The sequence below is a fragment of the Lissotriton vulgaris genome, chromosome 2_1 (genome assembly GCF_964263255.1).
Source record: "Lissotriton vulgaris chromosome 2_1, aLisVul1.2, whole genome shotgun sequence".
NCBI classification, from domain to species: Eukaryota; Metazoa; Chordata; class Amphibia; order Caudata; family Salamandridae; genus Lissotriton; species Lissotriton vulgaris.
The window spans coordinates 1,971,518,932-1,971,540,924 of NC_141687.1; the positions used below are offsets into that span (position 1 = coordinate 1,971,518,932).

General features: G+C 49.6%; 1 protein-coding gene across 3 annotated transcripts in view; it reads left to right on the top strand.

Moving 5' to 3' along the window:
• LOC147733582 (protein regulator of cytokinesis 1-like) overlaps positions 1 to 21,993 on the top strand; it is a 324,524-nt gene that overhangs the window by 199,464 nt on the left and 103,067 nt on the right. For all 3 annotated transcript variants that reach the window (XM_086958989.1, XM_086958988.1, XM_086958990.1), the window contains one exon: positions 11,748 to 11,895. In XM_086958989.1, coding sequence (XP_086815115.1) covers positions 11,748 to 11,895 — 148 coding nt within the window. The remainder of the gene's footprint in view (positions 1 to 11,747; positions 11,896 to 21,993) is intronic.

Below are 21,993 nucleotides of genomic sequence, written 5' to 3' on the forward strand. Positions count from 1 at the left end.
CCGCTAGGGACCGTCAAGCCCAAGATGTGGCAAGAGTCAAAAAGTGAGGGTATCTGGTGAAGTTTACCATTGAAGTGGAATATCAGGCGGAATGGGTGTCCCCATGAGTACGGAATACCCTGCTGTCGAAGGTGCTCCGTCACTGGACGGAACTGGAGGCGGCGTTGCAGGGTGATCAAGGCCAGGTCCTTGTAGAGCACCGGGCGTGCTCATTGTAGGAGATAGGATGAAGAAATCTTGCCTTTGATAGGATGGCCTCTTTAGTCTTAAAGTCTTGAAATCATACTAAGATGTCTGCCGGGGGTGCGTTGGGCGCACGCGGAGGGCCCACTTGGTGTGCTCTTTCGAAAACCAAATCTGTGCTGTTGGGGACCACCAAAATATATCGAAATAGGCCTGCCGTGAAAGCGAAGAGATCCTTAGTATAATTTGTGGTTTTGACTCCTCTGATTCTAATGTTGTGCCTGTTCTGTTTTCCAAGTCTTCGAGGTGCACTTGGGTATCCAAATGCTGGTCCTGGAGGCGAAGGATTTCTTGTTGCAACATGGCCATCTAGGTCGTCGTAGGATAGCTTTTGTCTTCTAGCGTAGCCACTCTTTCTCCCACATCGTCAACATCCTTGCGGATCTCCTTTATTTCGGCGGTCAGGTCAATTTTCACAGTCGGGATGTCAGCCCGGAGGGTGTTAAAGAGGGATTCCAGGAAGGCCTTAGTGATGGGTTTGTCACTCCCTCCAGGGGATTGTTGCTGGGATGCCATCTTGGGTGACGCAGTCGCCATGCTGTGGCGGAGGGAGCTCTAGCAAAGATGTCTGTCAGGGCTTTCTGCTTACGTGTTCTGGATGAGGACATACTCGTATGTGCTGCCAGGGGTGTTCACTTCCGGGAGCACCTTGTGCTCCGCGAGGGTTGCTCGCCCTTCTCTTCAGATGCGCGGGGTCTGATCATCCCTGTTCGAACGTCCTGTCCAAGGAGGGTCTCCTGCGTCCCCTGCCGGGGATCCACCACCGCTCACAGGCGCTTCTGCGGGGTCTACCTCGTTTGAGTATGTGGCCGAGCTCACGCGGTAGTCGCCCTGCTGCCACCACTGGGGACAGCTGCCACCACAAAGGCCCACGACCAGGCGCAGGAGGGGTGCTCTGCATATTGTCAGGCCCTCTGTGTCACTCCAGAGCTGCACTCGGGCACCCCTGGCCAGCACGGCCCGAAGATGTCCGCCACTCTCCATTCCCGATGCAAGTCCAATGTCACGCGGATTGTACAGTCAGACCATGGCACAAGTCACTTCGCTAAGGGCAGGCGCTAGGTAGGAGGGTCTCTTAGTGGGGGCCCTCCGATAGGGCAACCACACACCACAGGAAAGCCGGGCTGGATCACAGCTTCAGATTCAGGGTAGCAATGCGTGCGTAAGCCCAAGCCTCAGAGTGAGGAGCTATGTAAAGTGGTCGCAGCTCCCACGGTTTCCACAACCACCATTGCCAGCAATGCAGTCCACGTCGACTCACTCCTCAGCCCACAGGAGAAAGTGCTGGCTGCCCTGTTCAAAGAGGGGGCCGGTGGTATGCCACAGCGGGCAAGGTTAGATGTGAGCCCCGTGCCCCACTGGTGCCGTATCCACTCCCAAGCCTCCCTAGAAGCTCATTCCTCCGATGTGTGCTCCCTGCTCTCCGCTTTATGTGGGTGCATGGTCTCTGGTGCTGCGCAGTGTTTCGGGCAGCCCTCTACCTCCGCAGGCCTCTAGGGTTGCCCTTCTTCTGCTAGATCATTAGGGGATCCACCAGCTCTGTCCCGGGTACTCAGGCACTGATAGCAGCTGCCAGTTGTAGGTCGACGTCTCAGTCTGCAGCCCAAGGGAGGAGGGGGTGGGTGGGGGAGCACACCTCTGTCCACGCCGAATGCAGCGGATCTGCTCCTCCACACTACAGACTCTAGGACGCCCTCCGCTCTCTGCGTTGACTGGGTCGTGCCGCCCCAAGCAGTTGCTCCTTGAGGGTCTTGAGGTAGGCGGCCAGTAGCTACAGGGGTGACTGAGCGTGACCCGCATGTCCTCCTGATCGCGCGGTTCAGGCTTCTATGCCGGGAGCCGGCCTCTGCAACCCCAAGCAGGGGCCGCCCCTTAAGCGAGGCCGCTGCCGCAATGTGGTGTACATCAGGTAGGCTGCACTCCTCACCGGCCGTTAACACTGGGGTATATCACGGCCGCCCGCCACCGGAATTAGAGCGAGTGAGGCACAGGGGAATCTCGGGCGATGAACGGTCCGCAGGGCTCCCACAGTAGCTGGATGAAGCTTAGCTCGGTGGTCGGCGAGATGGAGCTCCCATAGATGCGTCCTACCTCGCCGCCATCTTGGCCTCGCCCCCAGCGCAACCTGTTAATAGGGGCGGTACTGGACACTACTGACTGTCGACCATTCCCTCCTCCTCAAAGGATTCTCGACATTTAGGAAATGATTACCTTGTTTTACAATGGAGCGGGCGTTCCAGTCCTAAAGGTCCTACGCTTGCTCGGTCTGTTTGCTTCCTGCATTCTGTTCGTCAACCATGCACGCTGGCGCATGAGGGCACTACAGTGGTGCCTCCACAGGCAGTGGTATCCGCACAATGGAGATCTCAGAGAGTCTGTGAGGATTGTGAGAAGTTGGCCTGGTATCTGATATTCACTATTCTAGTGAGCACCTTGCACAAGTCCAAATCACCCTTATGGTGGTGGTTGTAAAGTCAACCTTATAGACCAGCTATCCTAGAGGTAGCATGGACAAAGCAGTCTTAGGCTAAAACTACAGAGAGCATGTGAAGCTGTTTTACCATATGTAACCCCTTGAATACCACATGAAAGGACACCACACAGGTTATATATAAAATATATATGTATTTATTACTAACACAACCCCTCTGAACTCTTTAGGAGGTCAGAGGACAGAGCACATAACAAGTTACTTAATTATCATACATAGGTTGCACAATATACAGTAGAGCTCTAGGGGCACGTAAAACCATATACTAAAATAGTGGTATAAGAACCACGTCACGAACACCGGATAGGCTTGGGGCCTAGGGAATCGCTGGGGCTACGCTGAGCTAACGAGTTAGGGAGCAGGAGGCCCACGGGATGCGTGTGCAGTGTCTATTCACACACGCGAGCTACCATAGGGAAACAATGGGAACGTAAGAGTTAGAAACTAGTTATTTTATGACACTTCCGGATGTACAAGGAGAAAGCCACTGAAAACTAGGACACTAGGATAGTCAATACCTACAGGAGCACCGAAGTGCCCGCGTTACCTCACCCACAGGAGCCGGGTGCATAGGTGTCAAGTTGTGTCGGGTTTCCTCGTTGATTCCTATGGAGACCTGTAAAAAGATGCTGCAGGCGACCAGAAGAGAAGTGTCCAGTTGGATCCAAGGGCGGATCAAGGATGAAGAGTACCTGAAAGCAGAGGGGACAAAGAAGGAACCAGGCGATGTCGCGAAACAATCTGGTGATGTCGTGAAGCTTGACTCTGCAGCTATGTCGACGACAACCAGGAGCTGGATACTGACTGTCCCACAAAGGATCTCGCTGTTGGCGGCGTCTGCTTCCGGATTGGAGTTAACAGGCCTTGGCAAATGCAACCCAGGCAGGAATCGAATATTCGCTTAGGATTAGACTAGCAAGGTCTATGGGGCTTCTCTTTTGCAGGGAAGCGGGGGCCCACCTGGAGCAACCAGGCAGGCGGTTTAGATTCAAAGGTTCGTCATCACTGCGGCCACTAGCCAACGGGCATGTAACCGGACAGACTCGTCGAGCACAAAAACACTAGCAGGCCCCACGCGGTACTCGTAGAATGTGGAGGGCTGTGCGTCGATGCAGAAGGTGCTCTGGCCTGGGGCTTTTCAATCCCCAATGCACAACTGCGAGGGTGCCTCAGAAGCTGCACACGTAGCAAAGAGCAAGTTATTCAAGATGGCCGGTCCCACGTCTCTCGTCGCCTCCACGGGTCTCAGCTTTGCTGTGGCTGTCGATAGGGGTCAAAGAAGTCTGGCTCTTGTCGGACTCTGTGCTCGGGCTCCGGCGGAAGCGTCGACAAAGCAAACCGCAGATCGCTGAATGGTGCCTGTTTGCACAAGGTGGTCACTCCTTGACCACAAGGGAGATCCTTCAGTATTCTAGTTGCAATAGAATGTTAAAGGTCCAGAGTTTCGTTACAAGTTTCAGTTCAGGATAAATCTAAAGTCTCTTGACTCAGCTGCTCCCTATATACTATTCTGAGGGGCTGGATTACCTGCTAGGTCCCTCCTATGGGTGGGACCAGGGAAGGGGGTGGTTACACCCCTTTCCCTTTGTCCAGTTTCGCACCAGAGCTGGGGCTGTAGTGCCCCAGCAACTGGTTTGAACCAGGCTATGCATGGGACACCTTGTGTGCCCCAGGCAGTGTCATTTCATTCAGCCCTCCCTGCCCCAATACACTATGGCCTGTCTGGGGTGTTGCTAGCACCTTCCAAGACAGGAAACGTATTGTCTAAGCCTCCCTCGCTGGAAGGACTCCCAGCAGCAGGAGGTCAGACTTGTGTCTGTGGCAGCAGCATCCATTTTGTGATGCTGAGGCTCTGGTGGATTAACAGGAACAACATGCCTTCTCCCTCTAGAAGAGTGGAATGCTACCTCCCTCGCCAGAACTGGCGAGGGAGGTAGCATTCCAAAGCGTATGACACCTTACATGACATGTTTTGATAAAGCCAAACCAGAGTTAGCATTTAACCGCGAGGATTATAATGCACTTAAAGTATATGGTATGGCTATATCATAGAACAGCGATAAGGACATGATTCCGAAAGCTGCAGACAGGCTCAGCCCTTGCTAGAGCCTCATCTCACACAAAACCAAGCACTCTGCCTTCAGGATTGTTAAGGCCTGCCATAGGAGTGACTTATAGGTATATATGTGTCTATATATAATGGTAGGTATAGGAATACTATACCTAAGCAATGGGTGATTACACGACCTTGCCCCAGCTGAGTGATCAGCCAGTTGTTAGTTTGGATGGCCACCCAGCGGTGGCATAAGATATGCTGCAGCCCCTGGTAGGCCTTGGGTGCACCTATGCCCTGTCTGCTGGTGACGAGTGCATGGGTGACGTTCTTTCTCGTGTCGGAGGGGATCCATTTGAAGATTCTGCGGAGCATTCGGAGGGTATTGAAGCAGGACACGGAGACGGCGTTGACTTGCCTGGACATGGAGAGGGCGGAGTCAAGGATGATCCCCAGGTTGCGTGAGTGGTCGGTGGGTTCTGGGGGTGTTCCTAGTGGGCCACCCGGAGTCGTCCCAGGTTGAGGGGTGGAGCCGAGGATGAGAACCTCCATCTTATCTGAGTTGAGCTTCATCTGCCTCCATCGGTGGCCACAGGGATAACGGATGCATCAACTCTAGGGTGGGGTGCTCATCTGGGGGACCTGGAGATCAAGGGTCTCCAGAGGAAAGGTTGCTTCACATCAACCTTCTAGAGTTGCGGGCGATTTGTTTGGCACTCAAGGTCTTCCTCCCTTCCCTTCGCGGTCTGTTCAAGTCCTGACTGACAACACTACAGAGATATGGTATGTCAACAAGCAGGGAGGAGTGCGGTCGCATTGTCTCTGCAGAGAGGCTCTGCGTCTCTGTTCCTGGTTTCTGGACCGTCTGATTTGTCTGATGGCAAATCTGGTCGGAGTTCTGATCGTGCGTGCAGAAAGTCTGTCGGCAGTTCGCTGCCGACCACGAGTGGTAGTGTTGCCCCTCCGGACTTTAACCGACTGACCGCGAAGGGAAGGAAGGACGAAAGACCTTGAGCTCCAAAAGAATCGCCTGCAACTCTAGAAGGTTGATGTGAAGCAACCTTTACTCTGGAGACCAAAGACCCTTGATCTCCAGGTCCTCCAGATGAGCACCTCACCCTAGAGTGCATGCATCCGTTATCACTGTGGCCACCGATGGAGGCATATGAAAGGGCTTTCCCTGAGACCGATTGCCTTCCAAGCTCCACCAAGACTGATCTGCTGCAGCTTCTCTGGAGATCCTCACAGACTCCCTGAGATCTCCGTTGTGCTGATACCACTGCCTGCGGAGACACCACTAGAGCGCCCTCGTGCCAGCGTGCTTGGTTGACCAACAGAATGCAGGAAGCAAACAGACCGAGCGGGCGAAGGACCTTCAGGACTGGAACGACCGCTCCATTGTGAAACAAGGGAATAATTTCATGAATGTCTAGAATCATGAGGAGGAGGGATTGCTCGACAGACAGTAGTGTCCAGTACCCCCCTATAAACAGGTTGCGCTGAGAGGGCACCAGGTGAGGCTTAAACACGTTTATCGAAAAACCCAATTTGTACAACAGCTGCGTTGTCACTTGCAGATGATAACGCACCTTCTCTGGCGACTCTACCTTGATCAGCCAGTCATCCAGATAGGGGAAAACTGGAATCCCCGATCTCCTGAGACGGGCTGCCATCACCTTGGTGAAGACTCGAGGTGCAGTAGCAAGTCCAAACGGAAGAACCGCAAACTGATAATGTTGCAACCCTAACGTAAAATGGAGATACTTCCTGTGCGACTTCAGGATCGGGATATGAAAATGCGCGTCCTGCAAGTCAATCGACACAATCCAATCCTCCTGTTGCAGTGCTTGAAGAACCTGCGCAAGGGTGAGCATCATGAACTTTTCCTGCTTCAGAAAACGGTTCAAGATCCTGAGATCCAGGTATCAGGTAATACCGGGAGAAGCATCCCTGACCCCCTTTCCCGCTCTGGAACCACCTCTATCGCGCCTTTTTTTCAACAAAGTTAGGACTTCCTCCTGCTGGAGAAGAAGGTGGTCCTCCGAGCAAGCCCCTTGGCAAGGACGGTAATTTGGAGGGAAGTCCCGAAAGGGAAGAGCATACCCATTCTCCACAAGATTGAGAACCCAAAGGTCTGTAGTGACCTATTCCCAATCTAGCAGAAAATTAGTAAGCCGACGCCCACAGGACCGACATGATACAGAATGGTGGATCTAGGGCTGCTTTGCTGTGGTAATAGGAGGGGAGGTAGAGGAGGAGGAGGGCTGACGAGCTCTGTTCTTGCCCCTGTAAGTTCTATACAAGGTGTTTTGCTGCTGCTGTTGCTGCTGCTGAGGTTGCTTGTAGGACCGAATGGACGATCTACCAAAACCTATGTACCTCCTAAATGATGTACCCCTAGGCTAAGTCTGAAGACCTAGAGACTTGGCCGTTGATTTTACTTTCTTTAAATCTTTCTAGGGCTGCATTTGCTTTCTTGCCAAAGAGACCAGAGCCATCAAAAGGTAGATCCAAAAGCTTTGCTTGTACATCTGGGGAGAACTATGAAGATTTAAGCCGTGTCCAAACCACTCTGAATCACCTGACGAGCAGCCGCTTGAGTGTCCTGTAACACCTCATTACAATTTTGTCTGTCTTCCTCGTTCAATTTAGGGGAAAGTTGTTTCGCCGAGTCCATTAGGGCATGGATATAGTGACCCAAAAGACAGGTGGCATTAGTTGACTAAAAGGCCATGCTAGCCGAATAAAACACCTTTTTAGCGGACTGATGGAGCTTCTTTGACTCTGTCAGCCGGAACCTGTGGAAAGGCACCAGAAAAACTCTTTGAACAGGCAGCCTGGATCACTAGACTCTCAGGAGACGGATGTGATGATAAAAAGTCAGGATCCCCTGGAGACACCCTGTATCTCCTGGCAATAGCCTTGGAAACTGCTGGAGTCCAAAATGGTTTGCGCCAGACCTCCAATACAGGCTCAGTGATTGCCTCATTAGATGGTAGCAGAGGTTCCACAACAGAAGCAGGAGAGTGCAGAACTTCTGTAAGAATATTCGATTTAAATTCAGCAGTAGGAAGCTGAAGGTCCAAAAGTTCTGCTGCCTTTCTAATCACCGTGTGGTAGGGGACTTCATCATTTGATGGAGCTTCAGATGCAGGAGAAATCTCCCACTCAGGAAACATATCATGGCCTCTTGCCTCTTTTGACTACATAAAACAGTCATCAGAGTCCTCGACCTCACCTTCCTCCATTTCTTCCAAGCAAAATCTCTGCTCCTCCAAAACCCTCTGGGCTTCTCTCCTAGACCTTATTCTAGGCACTGATGCCAGTGGAGCCAAGATCGACTCCGAAGGACCTGGAGCCAGCGTCGAACACAGATCCGTCGGTGCAGCCTGCGCCGATCAAGGTCTAGCTGACGGCGAAGATGGAAATAGTGTCGACATCTTCGGCGCCGGGAAATGCCAGGACTGCGCTGCCGGAAGAAATGGCATTAACGGGGCCTGGGCATAAGCCTGAGGAACCCCCAGATTAAAAGCTAATGGACCCATGGGACCCAAAGGCGCTCCAGAGGGGTACATGGCTCTATGGAATACTCCATACATCGCATTTAGATAATGCGAAGGATGTTGACCCAGGATAGGAAAAGGAGGATAGGCCCCCGGGACAGACTCGGATGCAGGCGTTACCGTGTTCAGGCCAGCCGGCGGCGACAGCGGATCCGATGGAGTCGCCTGCTCATCCGACACAGGAACCTCTTCTACTGGAGCCGGACAATGTTCCGACGTCAGTGACTGAACCGGCGTCTGAGATCGAACCGGAGAAGCTGCAGGTGAAGCCGATATCACCGGAGAAGCTGGAATCGAGGGAGGAGGAGGAGACACGAAGTCCTTAAGGCGACGATGGACTGAAGAAGTCCACTTCGGCGCCGCCACTCTATCAGAATGGCGTTTCGAAGAGTGCCTCTTCTTCTTTTTATGCTTCTTGGCTCTTAAAGCATGCCCCAACGTCTATTTCGAGCTCGACCTGGAGCGTGACCTCAACCTTCCTCTTCCTCTTTTCTCTTTCATCATCTTTGCCATGAAGAGCACTTTACTTCAATGCCTTTGGATTCATCTTCCTACAGCAGGCACATCCCTCGACGTCTTGATTCGACAACAGACACCAAACGCAATCTTCATGTGGATCAGTGATGGACATATGTCCTTCGCACTCCCTGCGTGGCTTGAAACCGGACTTCCTCGACGACATCCTTGAAAGGAAACAAGAAGCACAGAATACAGCCAGAAACACAAAGTAGCAAGTGAAACTAGGGAGAGTCCTAGAAAAACAGTTCGCGTCGACGGCGCGGAAAAAAGGGAACTGATGTCATCACGCCGACGAGGCTCCTTTATGGCTCCAGTGACGTCAACGGGGTCGCAAGCGATGGTACTATGACGTCGTTGTCGTGGAGAGCTACAAAAATTTCCGAATGCTGCTGGTGCAGGGGATATTCACAAGGTGAGGAATCCACTGGCAGATGTATCCATCAGAAAGGCTGGTACTGGTAGTACAGGGGCGTACCACAAGGGAGCCCCCCAGAACATAGCATCATACTTCCAACAGTGGAATCAGTGTTTGGGTATGATTCCAACATGTTTAGTAGCAAAGCCATGGCCAAGACATGGCTTGGCAATTCGTTCTGGACTGTTCCCATGAGGCACATGGTCAAGACTGATTTGCATATAGCTGTCTCTGAACTGGGGTGGCGAAGTGGGCTAAAGAATGATGATGAATACAACCAAGGCTGTGACTGGGGGTGAGTGTCTGAAAAGTTTCAACGCTCCGTCCATCATCTCCTTGTGTTTGCTTGGTACCAAACATTACCGGGTTCGGTGCATCCACTATATAGTTAGACATTTCGGAATGACAGATGTCTACTATATGTATTAAGACCACATTTACAAAGCCTGGAGAATCAACTCCAGGCTTTTTAGGGGTGTCCTGCTCATGCTAGGGCACCTTTACACTTCTAACCAAGCACCCTTCCCTCAGGACTGAAGGGCCTACCATAGGGGTGACTTATAGGTTTTAAGTGTAGTGTCACCAGATATAAGGAAACTCATATCTGTGGTGAGAGGTGCAAGCACCAACTCAATACAGGCTGCAATGGCAGGCCTGTAGTCACAATACATGCTACAGCCCATGGGAGACCCCTGGTGTACATATGCCTTGGGTACCTCAGTACCATATACTAGGGACTTACAATGGTACACCAATAGCCATTTGTGGAGGTACAGGAGTTCTTATGGTCAATTTAGGGAGAAAGCACAGTGACTGGGGTCCTGATAAGCAGGATCCCAGTCAAACTAGGTCAGAAACACACGGACACCAGGCAAAAAGTTGGGGTAACCACGCTTGGATTCTACCATCCTACACCCCAAGACACCGATTGCAAATAACTATATGCAACGTATGCCTTTTATCCCAAAGAGAAGCATTGCATACTTCATAATAAAGTTCTTGGTATCAAAATGTATATAAAAATATCATTATTGTGGTCTGATTTATTAATGCGTGTCATTTATTGCCTCTCAGTACAACAAATGCTGAGTACTACTCTTTGATAAGCCTAAACGTCTTGCCCACAGTAACACAAAAGTGATCATCTAGTGTTAATATTTTTGCTTCTGTAAACCAATAAGGGTTGCCTGGACTTTTTAGCTAGTGCACCTCGTTTTTGTCCACTATTTAAAGACCCATCTTCCTACATGGACTATAGTGATTCACAAATCTGTCCGGTGAAATTCCTCTACCTCCTTTTGCTCCTCCAGTCCGTCCTGGGTCTCCCAAGATGGAACCCAAAATCTTCCATGTAATCTTACTGTACATAAGCACACATACACCAAGTGCATGCATATGCAAACTCATTGCGGCATAACCATACATACTGACTTTTTTATTTTAAGTATTTGTTTTGGTTTTTAGAAGTACATTATTTGCTTCAGTGTCACATAGCCATTGACCTATGACCATAGGTCAGTTGCATTAATTTCGTCCTCTGATGTCAAAAGGAACAAGGTGGTATATAAAGGCCCCTGCGTTCAACATACGTCTCCACCAATGTGGACGTTTTCTAACATGGGTAACCGCTATGATGTTATGCCGTTAAAAAAAGAGCAAAAACTGCACTTTTTAATGACCAACTTGAATAAACGAAATGTATGCATTTTCTACTCGCCCCCAATCCGTCCCTCACCAGACTCAATCAGTTTGTTTGACCCCACATGAAAATGTCCCGAGCAACATCACTGGCGCTACATACTGACTTGATTTGATGTAAGCCATCAGAGGCTGTTGTTTATTTTATTTTTTTGCTGCCTAATTTAAATAACTGTTTTGTAATTTCATCTTTTGTGCCATACAATCCTAGTAGCCCTGATGATAACGAGTTGTAGGATGGTTTATGAACGCTCATTAAAATGATGAAATCAATATTTTACCAAGATCAGTGAAATATTTCATACATTTCAATGTTCCTTATGAAATGTAGTTTTTATAGCACTGCATTTTCTGCAATAAAAGCAAGCAAACCTATAATATACATCCAGTGTCTTTATATATCATATTGCTTATATTGAACTTAACACCACTTACATTAGTTGTAAATGGCATACAGACTGGAATCTGTGTGACGTTTAATTGACGTTTTTCTCTCTGGTAAAGGTGGCCAATACACTGTTTGATATATTAAGACTAGGAAGTTGAATATTTGAGTATTGTGAAGCTGCAGAATACCATTCTTGCCTTGTCCTACAAAAAATGTAATCCCTGTCCTTTCCTCCTATATTTACTTTGTCAATTTGCAACTTTGGCATTTGGTTCCAACCTCTGAAAATGTATCAAGAAATGTAAGGAAATTAAATATTTTCTACTGTGTTTATTTTAATTTCTCAGAAGCGGTTTCATTTTTTCCTTCTTTTGCAGTTGAAGAATGAAGTGAAACTATTAGACGACCTTAATCTGGAAAATCTGCAGCACCTTATAAATGAAATTAGAACTGAACTAATGTCCTACTGGGATAAGTGTTTCTACAATGATGAGCAGAGGAAAGCCTTTTCACCTTTCAATGACTGTATGTAATTGTATTTATTATCCTAATGCTCTCCTTGTTCTATCATTACATTCTTTTGGCTTGACACTGCACATCATTTCAGACAGTGTCCAACTTAATATTTTTGTTTTTTGTGTTTCTCATCAACTGAACAGATGTTGTTCACTTGTTGACATTGATGAATCTGATTCGGCAAATATTCCTTTGGAATGCGTTATTTCTGACCATTGGTGTTTAAATAAGGTTTTATAAATATTCTTTATCTACATGGTCTCGTGAAAGGTATTGCCCACTTCCTTATTAACTTGAGACAACTGGACCATAAAACATTGGGCCCATTGTGGTCAGTATTGGGCTTTTATGGTGAAGGATCTGGTTTTTTTTTCTGGCCTCAGATAAGAAAATTGGACATGGGTACTTGCTCACCTGGTATTTCCTTGTTCCGTAGACTGTCAGTGTACTGCACCCCATTCTGGAACACAAGTTCACTAGTTTTACCTGTTTAAGGAGAAGGTCAAGATGCTGTCCACGGCTCAGATGCTTTGGCTCTTGACTTGCAGGATGCATATTTTCACATACCATTCCTGCATTTTCACTGGAGGTTCCCACGGTCAGTGGTAGGTTCCCACGGTCAGTGGTAGGTTCCCACGGTCAGTGGTAGGTTCCCACGGTCAGTGGTAGGTTCCCACGGTCAGTGGTAGGTTCCCACGGTCTGTGGTGGGTACCCACGGTCTGTGGTGGGTACCCATGGTCCGTGGTGGGTACCCAGGGTCCGTGGTGGGTACCCAGGGTCCGTGGTGGGTACCCAGGGTCCGTGGTGGGTACCCAGGGTCCGTGGTGGGTACCCAGGGTCCGTGGTGGGTTCCCAGGGTCCGTGGCGGGTTCCCAGGGTCCGTGTCGGGTTCCCTCGGTCCGTGGCGGGTTCCCTCGGTCCGTGGCGGGTTCCCTCGGTCCGTGGCGGGTTCCCACGGTCCGTGGCAGGTCCTATTGCATTTTTAACCTTTAGATTATTTTTACGCTCTACCAAATTGTGCTTTACGATGCCTTGTGAGCTTGTCAAATACACTGCCTGGATTCCAGAGGCCAAGCATGATGTCGGAGGCAGGGAACGCTGCATGGCCCTACTTCGATTCCCTGACCCTAAAGCCCCTGTCAGCAGGGCGTAAACAGGTTCGCTAGCAAGAACTGTTTAGAAATAAAACGGAGTTTAAAAATGTAGGTATCATAAGTGTTGGAGCCCAAATTTTAGCTCAGAGGCCCGCAGCTAGCACTATCCAATGTAGGGGTGACAAATACCAAGGCTGCCTAGTTTTGATTCCACCTCAAACCTCTTCATCCACCATAGACACTCCCTGCTACATCCCTATTTCACTGTTTTAACGTATTTTGTTTTTTCCTTCTTTCCCCTTTTGTGTTTTTTTCCTTCGCTTGCTCTGGGTCAAGTTTGAGGAAAATATGTGCCGGTCTCCATAAATGAGTGTCTGTGGGCCTTACCTACATCCAACGGCTCAAATTAAGCACTGATTGATCTAGCCCAAACCTGGCCCTTTTCTGATTTTGCATTTTATGCGGATAATGTGCCCCTGTTTGTGAAGAGCAACTCGCCCACGACACTTTAAAATTGAGCCAGCGTAACGCAGCCATACGTCGCTGAGCAGAAAACAACCCACCTAAGAACGACTGGAATGATATGCTTTTGGAAAATGATAAACACTTCCATCTGTCAGTCAAATTGTGATATCAGCATCTCCTCGTGGGATCTCTGCATTGGCCGAGTTCATGTTTCCTTTTTGTGCACAGGGCTCATTGACAGCTTAAAACAAACATTGCACACCCATTCCACTCCTGCAGAACAATGTGGTAGGTGGGAGCTCCATTCGCTTTCAGAAACAAGAGCCTCGCTAACATCCTTTGTAAGCGCCGCGGGGGGATTTCAAGTGGCGCTGGTCTCTCCTTGATGCACAGGTATTAATGGTTAGATGTGTCCTTCCCCGCACGCTGTTGGTGCCGCAGAGCTCAGGTGCAAGCCCTATGCAGCCTGGGATCGCTCTGTCCTGGCAGGGACAGTGAGTCGCACTGCACAAGAGAAGCAGTCTCATACTGTTTACACCATGAACCGGGCTCCCTCGGCCACTGAACAGCGGGTCATTTTTGGCGTTGCTAGGCAGCCGCGCTGCAAGGTTTCCACCAGCCACGCTGTCCCTCTGCCCAAGTGCCCTCTGCCTGCTTCAGCCCTGTGTACTGATGGTGTTTCGGGCGCTGCTGAATGATCCGGTTTGCAGTGAATGTCGAAACAGCTAACGGCGGGTCATGTGATGGGAAAGTGCTTGCCCAGCAGTGTTTAAATAGCAGTCTAGTACTGGCTCTGCTGTCACCATGCACAGAGGGCGAGACAAGAAAACAATGATCTGAAAAACTGGCCCTGCTGCTGCCGGTGCAGGGTGATACCACAACAATACAGTCCACACGCCCGCTCGCATCACCAGCCTTACAACAAGCAGAACATTGTAGTCCAAAAGCCACACACCAGAACTCCTCTTTAATAGAGGCACTCGTCACGGCGGTTCTCAGTAGGCCCGATTCTCGCAGTAAAGTAACAAGGCAGCATGACCAAGCTCATACATGCCAACATTTTAACTTCGATAAGAGGGAGAAATATTCGCGGGTGGAAAGACCTGAATAACGCTTAACACGAAACAGGTCAGGCGTAACACAAAATAGCTTGCAGGCAGTGGTGACTGGTGACATTTGAAAGTTGTGGGGTGTAAACATCTGTGGGAGTGCACTGCAGCGAGCGAGCACAGCTTGCAAGCCTAAACACCTTAAGGAGGGTTCCGGGGGTTAAGCCCCCGAGGAGAATTTTGAAAAAAAAGAGTGGGTAAATGGTGCCTTTTCAAGCAAATTTGAGAATCCAGAAGGTTAATAAAGCAATTGTGAAAGTGCAGTATACATTAATAAAGGGATGTCAAAAAACATGGGGATAGAAATGTTTCTGAAGCTAGGCCCTGCCTGTGCCAAGCACCTCTGAGCAATTTACACGCTGCGTGCCAGCAGGGCCTAGCGTCAGAAACATTTCTATTGTTATGTTTTTTAAGCTAGGTCTAGTGAAGGCACTCAGTGTGTATGCTTCTCAGAGGTGCGTCACGCATGGTAGGGCTGTAGCTTCAGAGTGAGAAACATTTTCTGCACTAGTCTGCGTTCTCGCTCTATAAACACTAACACTCTTTGAAGTGCAGAGTCACTGCACTTCAAAGTATGTTAGTGTTTAGAGTGGGAACGAGACCCGAAGATAATTCAAAACTGCTTTGGATGAAGGCGCACCTGTACACAACCACTCAATGACACTCAATTAGCACAAACCTATTGAGAGCACATTAGAGCACTGTTTGCACAGTGCACTGTGCACTAATATACACATTGAATTGTACGGAGACTGCGGTTGTGTTCGCACACAGCACACGCTCTCCGTGGGATCCCTATATACTTACCTTGGGTGGTTCTTTAGGCCCTCAGCAATTCTAGGTCCTCTTGACTGTGTGTCAACTCGAGTTGTGATTCTTATACCACTTTCTTCATATATATATATATATATAATAAAGGGTAGGTGTAATACACATCTAGCTCTGGGTCTTCTGTCATCAAAATTAGTGAATGTTCATAATCCCACACAAAGATACCCGACGAAGAAGGGTGCATACGGAATGGCTACAGAATCACATTACTGGATGCTGTTAATCAGAAGGTGAAAGTTATCAAAGTACCGATGAATCACTGAAGCTATACAGGAAGATGGCTGGGCCACAAATAAAGGGACATGATTTGTATTCCACGCACTAGCGATGGCTCAGACATTTTGGTTGAGCAGAGAAGTTGGGATTAATCTACTACTTTTCCAGGTTCACTGTGTGCAATTCTGCTACCAGATGGGTACTATCTTTAACATCAAAGGTTAATGCTTTGTCCTTAATTCTTGAAAGAGGAGATTAGAGCCTGTGCAACAGGCAATCGGCATTTTATTTTTAGCAGCCGCACAATAGTTAGTGCTAGTACAACGAAATCAGTCCCAAACTCCTATTTTTGGTTTATGCTGTGTAAAACTGCCAAAAATAACATGTTGATATATGTCACAGACTATAATCATCCCCTCCAAGAATTAAGGACAACGCAATGATCCCTGATTTTCTAGTTGCACACTGTGCAGTTCAGCCACCCAGTAGATGGGTACCTGCCTCTGATATTAAAGGATATTGCTTTCTTAGAGGGGAGAACCAGAAAATTAACAGGGAGAGCTGAGCCAGGAGTGTGGCTTGGCTTTTAGGGCCCGTGCACGAGCTGAGCAGTGAGAATGTTTGCTATGTACATCATACAACAAACATCACGTAAAATATGACAATCTCTTCAAAATTCAAAAAAGTGAATTTCTCTATGTATAAGCTTTAACATTAAAACGTCACATTACAGCACTGTACTAAGAAATACTTACTAGTGATAGTTTTAAGGCACAAACCATTAATGAAATAGGAGGCAGGTCTTGCGTCATGTAAAACCTATCAACTGCCCAGATTAACTGATATTCTGAACTCACATATTTGAAAATGCTTTCATATGCGATCTTGTAGAAAAAAAGAGTTTTGGTGAAATAAAGTATTTGCCTAAGATCACACAATTTAAACGAAGAAGCCACAATTTACAAATCAGCCACTAAATAGGTATCTATTTGTCTTTACTTATGCAAATGCTTTGGTTTTACCTTATTGTTCATTTTTAATGTATCATGAACTGACCCAAAGGTACTGGAGCGCCTTACATAAGCACCAGCTATATTACACAATGTCACCATTCATTGTTTATTGGCATGGGAGATTAAGTGATTTGTCCAGAATCACAAGATGTTGAGCCAATGCTGGGACTTGAAACTGGGTCCCAATTCCAAAGTATGCAACTCTGGCCCTAACACCACATCTTGGACCTCATTTATGAGAAATGACGCATCGCTGCGTGAAAGCAGCGATGCGTCACTTCTCAGTGTGCACTCCTTGCGCCATACCTGATGCGTCATATTTAATGTATGACACATCAGGTCGCAAGGAGTTAGATACGTCAGATATACGGACGTATCTGTGTGAGCAAATGTTGCGCATTGCTGGAGTGTGTCACAAAAGTGACGCAACTCCAGCAATTCGTCCTTTCACATGGGGTAAGCCCCATGTGAAAGGGCCTGCGTCGGTCTTACGCCTGCTGTGAGGCAGGCGCAAGATTTTGACACAACGGCGTCCTAGAATTGACGTAGTGAAATCCCATAGATTTCACTGCGTCACTTCTACAAGGCTTTTTGCGGGGGAACACCCCCCCACCCCCCTGCATACATTATACCTGACGCAGGTATAATGTAGCGCAGGGATTCACAAAGTGACGCATCTGCTTAGATGCGTCACTTTGTAGTTAGTGCGCAACAGGAGGCATGTTTTACGCCGCCGATGCGTCACAAAAAGTGATGCATCAGAAGCGCAAAACTGGCGCAAGGTCTCATAAATGAGGCCCTTGAGATTAGGGAGAATCAGCATTTCATTGTTGGCGCTAACAAAAACAGAGTTCTAAACTCTGTTTTTGTAAGCACTTTGTGAAATGGACCAAAAAAAAAAGTTAATTCCCTCCCCAAAAAATTGAGGACAAAGAGTTAAGCTTTAATGTCAGAGGTAATTCTTGGAGAGGGAGATAAGAGTGTGAATGAGATTGGCATCAACATTTCAATTTCCATAGTTTTACAAAGTTCAAAGAACCACAGAGTTAGAAACCTTTGTTGAAATAAATGTTTTCTCCCAGGGACAATTGATGGGTTTCACTTGTTTTTCTTTTTTTTCTTACCCGAACGTGTGTCAGGAGCACAGAAAAACGCTATGGCAGGCAAAGGGAGTGTGACAATATTGCAGGAGCAGGTTTCTGTCAGTGCTTACTTCGAGTCACAGGAAACTAATCCCTGGTGCCCGCCGAAGCCCACCGAGGAATACTTTTACGCAGGATGTAGCCAGGCAAAATTCCTTTCCGGAGTTCTCGCCCCTGGGCCTGCCAAAGCTCACATTTCAGCCAATAGGTTTAGGATGGGCTCGGGTTTTAATGTATTGGCAACTTCGGAGGCGGGGGAGAAAGGGCAGAGAGCAGAGGTCATTTTCGAACTCATTCTAGCTCTAAGTTATCTCAAGCCGATCATTTGGCAATCCGCATGGAATCGGGTTTTTTAATACAGGAATCGGGAGGCGGGAGACTAGCCACCAAATCGGTAGTCTCACGCCTGAATCGGGAGGGTTGGCATGTATGCAAGCTTCTTATAAGAACCTTGGTTGCCATGACAATAGAAAGCTATTGGCTCAAACAAGATGGCGTCTGACTGTCCACTGTCCGTACGTTGGCATGCATGTTCCGCTTTGGATGATTGGCGAGAGCAGCCATCTTTGTCCATCTGTGCGCATGCATGTAAAGCTTTGTAAGAATCGGGGGCGTGGCCACGGAGGAGACCAAGATGGCCGCCTCTGCCTGAAGCTCCGCCAGTCGGGCCTAAATACTCCTTTATTTGCTCGATGTAAGAGCATTTTCACCGTAACAGACACCTTCCAACATTTCCCGGAGTATGGGGGGACCATTCTGCTGTCTGGCGCGGCGAGAACAGGGGCTGGCGTGGCACGGGCCGGCGCGGTGAGCTGGCGCGGCCTTGTCCGACGGAGAAGATCGCATCTACGGGGTGGTGAGTTTGACCCGGGCGAACGCCCAGCGCTGCCCTGCGCTTCCCACACGCTCCTTTCTGCGGGACCTTCTCCCCCCGCTCCCCTCTGCTGTGCCTTCCGTTCGGTCCCCGCTGCTTGCAGTACACTCTCGGGCTTTGCGGCCTTGTGGGCGGGCCCTCTCGTGGCCTGCCGTATTGGTTTCGGCGGGAAAGGGGTGGGCTTGTGGGGAGGCACCAGCACTCTGACATCGAGCTGCGGTGGCGCTGGGCCTAATCGGGCGCGCTGACTCCAACGTCCCCCCTTCTCCCCCCGCATGTCCCCCTCCAGTCCCTCCTGAACACACACCGACCAAGGAGAGCGACGGCCTGCCCTGGGTGTGACATACACAAACTAGATTACACCGCCAGTACCTCTCCACCCCGATGCTGAAGAGCCGGGACCGCCGGCTGCCCTGGGACCCAGTTTCTCCCCTGAAACTTGGTGACCACTGAAGACTTGGCCTTCCTCGGGGGGGGCTGGTGCTCCCAACGTATCATCTGGATCTGGATGCCCGCTATCGCCCGGAGATCTGGGCTGGCTGCAATTCCCCGTGCCACCTTGTTTTGTGCGGTTCGTTGAGGACACGCTGCTGTGAGGCCCTGAGGTCACCCTGGTGCTTTGCCCTGCTCCTTACACGGGACATGTTTTGCCTCACCCTCATCATCTCCTGGAGACTTCTCTTCTCTTCATTTGCGGCCCGGTGTCACCGCGTCCTCCGCATTGTATTAGCTGCCACGTGTTGATCTTGCTACTTGGCGCCTTGGCTAGGAGACTCCCACGTGCTCGGTGGTAGTCTCTTCGTCCTTTGGCCTCGTCGTATCAGCGAAGCTGCTAACTTATCGTCCAGCCCCTTTCCCTACAAGATGGGGGAAGAAGGACCCTAACCAAAAAATGCTACAGTTTGATAAAACTGCTGGTCCCGCGTCAGATGTCCCTACTAGTCAGACTAGTGGGGCTACGGGGTCAAACCATGCTGAGGTCCCAGCCTCTCTTGCAACGGCCATGTTAGCCAAAATGAGAGCCGGTTTTAAGGCATTGGATAGTCGATTGGATGACCTAGTCAAGAAACTGGCTGACATGGGAACTAAAATTCTGATAGATACATCTGACGTGTGGATTCCTCACCTTGTGAATATCCCCCTGCGTCAGCAACATTCGGAAATTCTTTTCGTAGCCTCGCGCCGACGTGGACTTGGACGTCATAGAGACACGGCCTCACACGCGACTCCGCTGACGTCACCGACGCCTATAATAGGCCCACGCCGGCGTGATGACATCAGTTCCCTTTTTCCCACGTCATTGACGCTAACGGTTATCGGGAATCTCAGTAGCCAACTGGTACTTTGTTGCCTTTTTGTTACCATTTCTGCTTCTCTGTATCCTGTCTCTTCGACGATGTCAACAAAGAAGACCGGCTTCAAGCCCTGCAGGGAGTGCGGTAAAATGATGTCTATTACCGACCCGCACTATGACTGCATCTGGTGTTTAAGTTCAGACCACGATGTCGATGGATGTTCCTCATGTACGAAGATGAACCCTAAGGCCCTGAGGGAAAGAGAGACCAAACTCCTGGTGGCAAAGCTGAAGGCTGGAAAAGGAAGATCTTCGAGGTCTCGTTCTCGAAGGGCACGGTCGAGGTCGAGATCGAAGTCCAGATCCAGATCTCGAGAGGGGTCGTCTTCGAGGTCCGCTACAGACCATGCTTCGAAGTCGAAAAGGAAACCTAAGAGGAGGCATGAGTCCCGATGTCATTCCGGTAAGGAGTCGGGGTCGAGGTCACCGAAGAAGGTGCGTTCTACGGTGGTTACACTGGAAGTCTCAGAACCAGAAGGTGAGGCCTCGCCTTCGGAGTCGCGGGTGCAGTCCCCGACTCCGGCTTCGAATCCGTCTCCGCCGCCGTCCCCGGCCCGAGATGAATAAGAGGTTCAGGTGGATGTGGGTTCTACGCCTGCCGAAGAGCCGAATCCAATCCCTCCTCAAGACCAGCCTGGGGGTTTACAGCCACCCTTTCCAACCCCAGGCCAGGACCCATCGGCGTTTTTGAACGCTATGTATGGCGTCTTTTCAAGGGCATGGTACCCCTCTGGCGCACCTTCGGGTCTCATGGGTCCTCTGGCTTTCAATCTTGGAGTCCCTCAGTCCTATCCTCCTGCTCCATTTATGCCTTATATGCCGGCTCCGATGCCGCATTGGCCGTTTCCGGCTCCGCCGAAGTCGTTGACGCCGGTTCCGGTATCGCCTGCTCCTGAGCATCCTCGAGAGCATCCCGCTGAGCCTTCGGGTTCGTTGCTGACGTCGTTCCTGACTCCGTCGTAGTCGTTGTGGATCCGGCTACGAAGCGTGTGAAGGAGAGGTCCAGAAGGGAAGCACAGCGCCTTTATGAAGAAAGGATGTATATGGAGTCACATCCTGATTTAGAGGAAGGTGAATTGGATGAGTACTGTTTTGAGGATCTGGCTGAGGCTGGGAGCCTGGATTTCTCTCCAGAATGGGAGTTATCTTCAGGCTCTGGTGCACCTTCTAAGGATGTCCAGCCTTATCATGTGGTGATGAGGAAGGCTGCAGAACTTTTGCAATTGACTTTGCCTACGGTGGAGTTTAAGTCCAATCTTCTCACTGAGGTTTTGCATTCTCCTAGTTCTGTGGTGGAACCGTTGCTTCCGTTTAATGACGCCTTAACGGAGCCCATTTTAGAGGTGTGGAAGAAACCGCTGTCGGCTCCTGCGGTGTCTAAGAGTGTGGCTAGAAGGTACAGGGTTGCACCTGAAGACCCTGCCTTTTTGACGTCTCATCCATCACCAGAGAGTCCAGTCATTCAAGCGGCCTGCTCCAAAAAGAATGTGAGTGCCTTTCCCCAGGTTCCTGGTGAAAAGGAGGCAAAGAAGCAGGATCAGGTTGCTAAAAAGACCTTCTTTTCTGCGAGCATGGCGTTGAAGTCAACTAATGCCACTTGTCTGATGGGAAGGTATGTGCATGCCCTTATGGATTCTTTGCAAACTCTAGCTCCTAAGGTTCCTGAAGCCAGCAGGAAGGATTTTGAGGAGGTTATTTCGGATGCACAGGCGGCGGCTCGCCAAGTGATACAGAGTGGTCTGGACACTGTGGACTCGGTGGCTCATATTATGGGCATGGCTGTCGCCACTAGGAGGTCGGCTTGGCTGAAATCCTCGGACTTTTCAGCGGATGTTCAGGCGACTTTGTTGGATCTTCCGTTTGATGGGATCTGGTCTCTTTGGGAAGAAAGCAGATACGGCCCTGGAGAGATTTAAAGACAGTAGGGCGACTGCTAGATCTTTGGGTCTCCAGGTCAGAGGCTCTTCCTCCAACAGGAGATTCAGGGGTTTTGGTCGCTCCTTTCGGA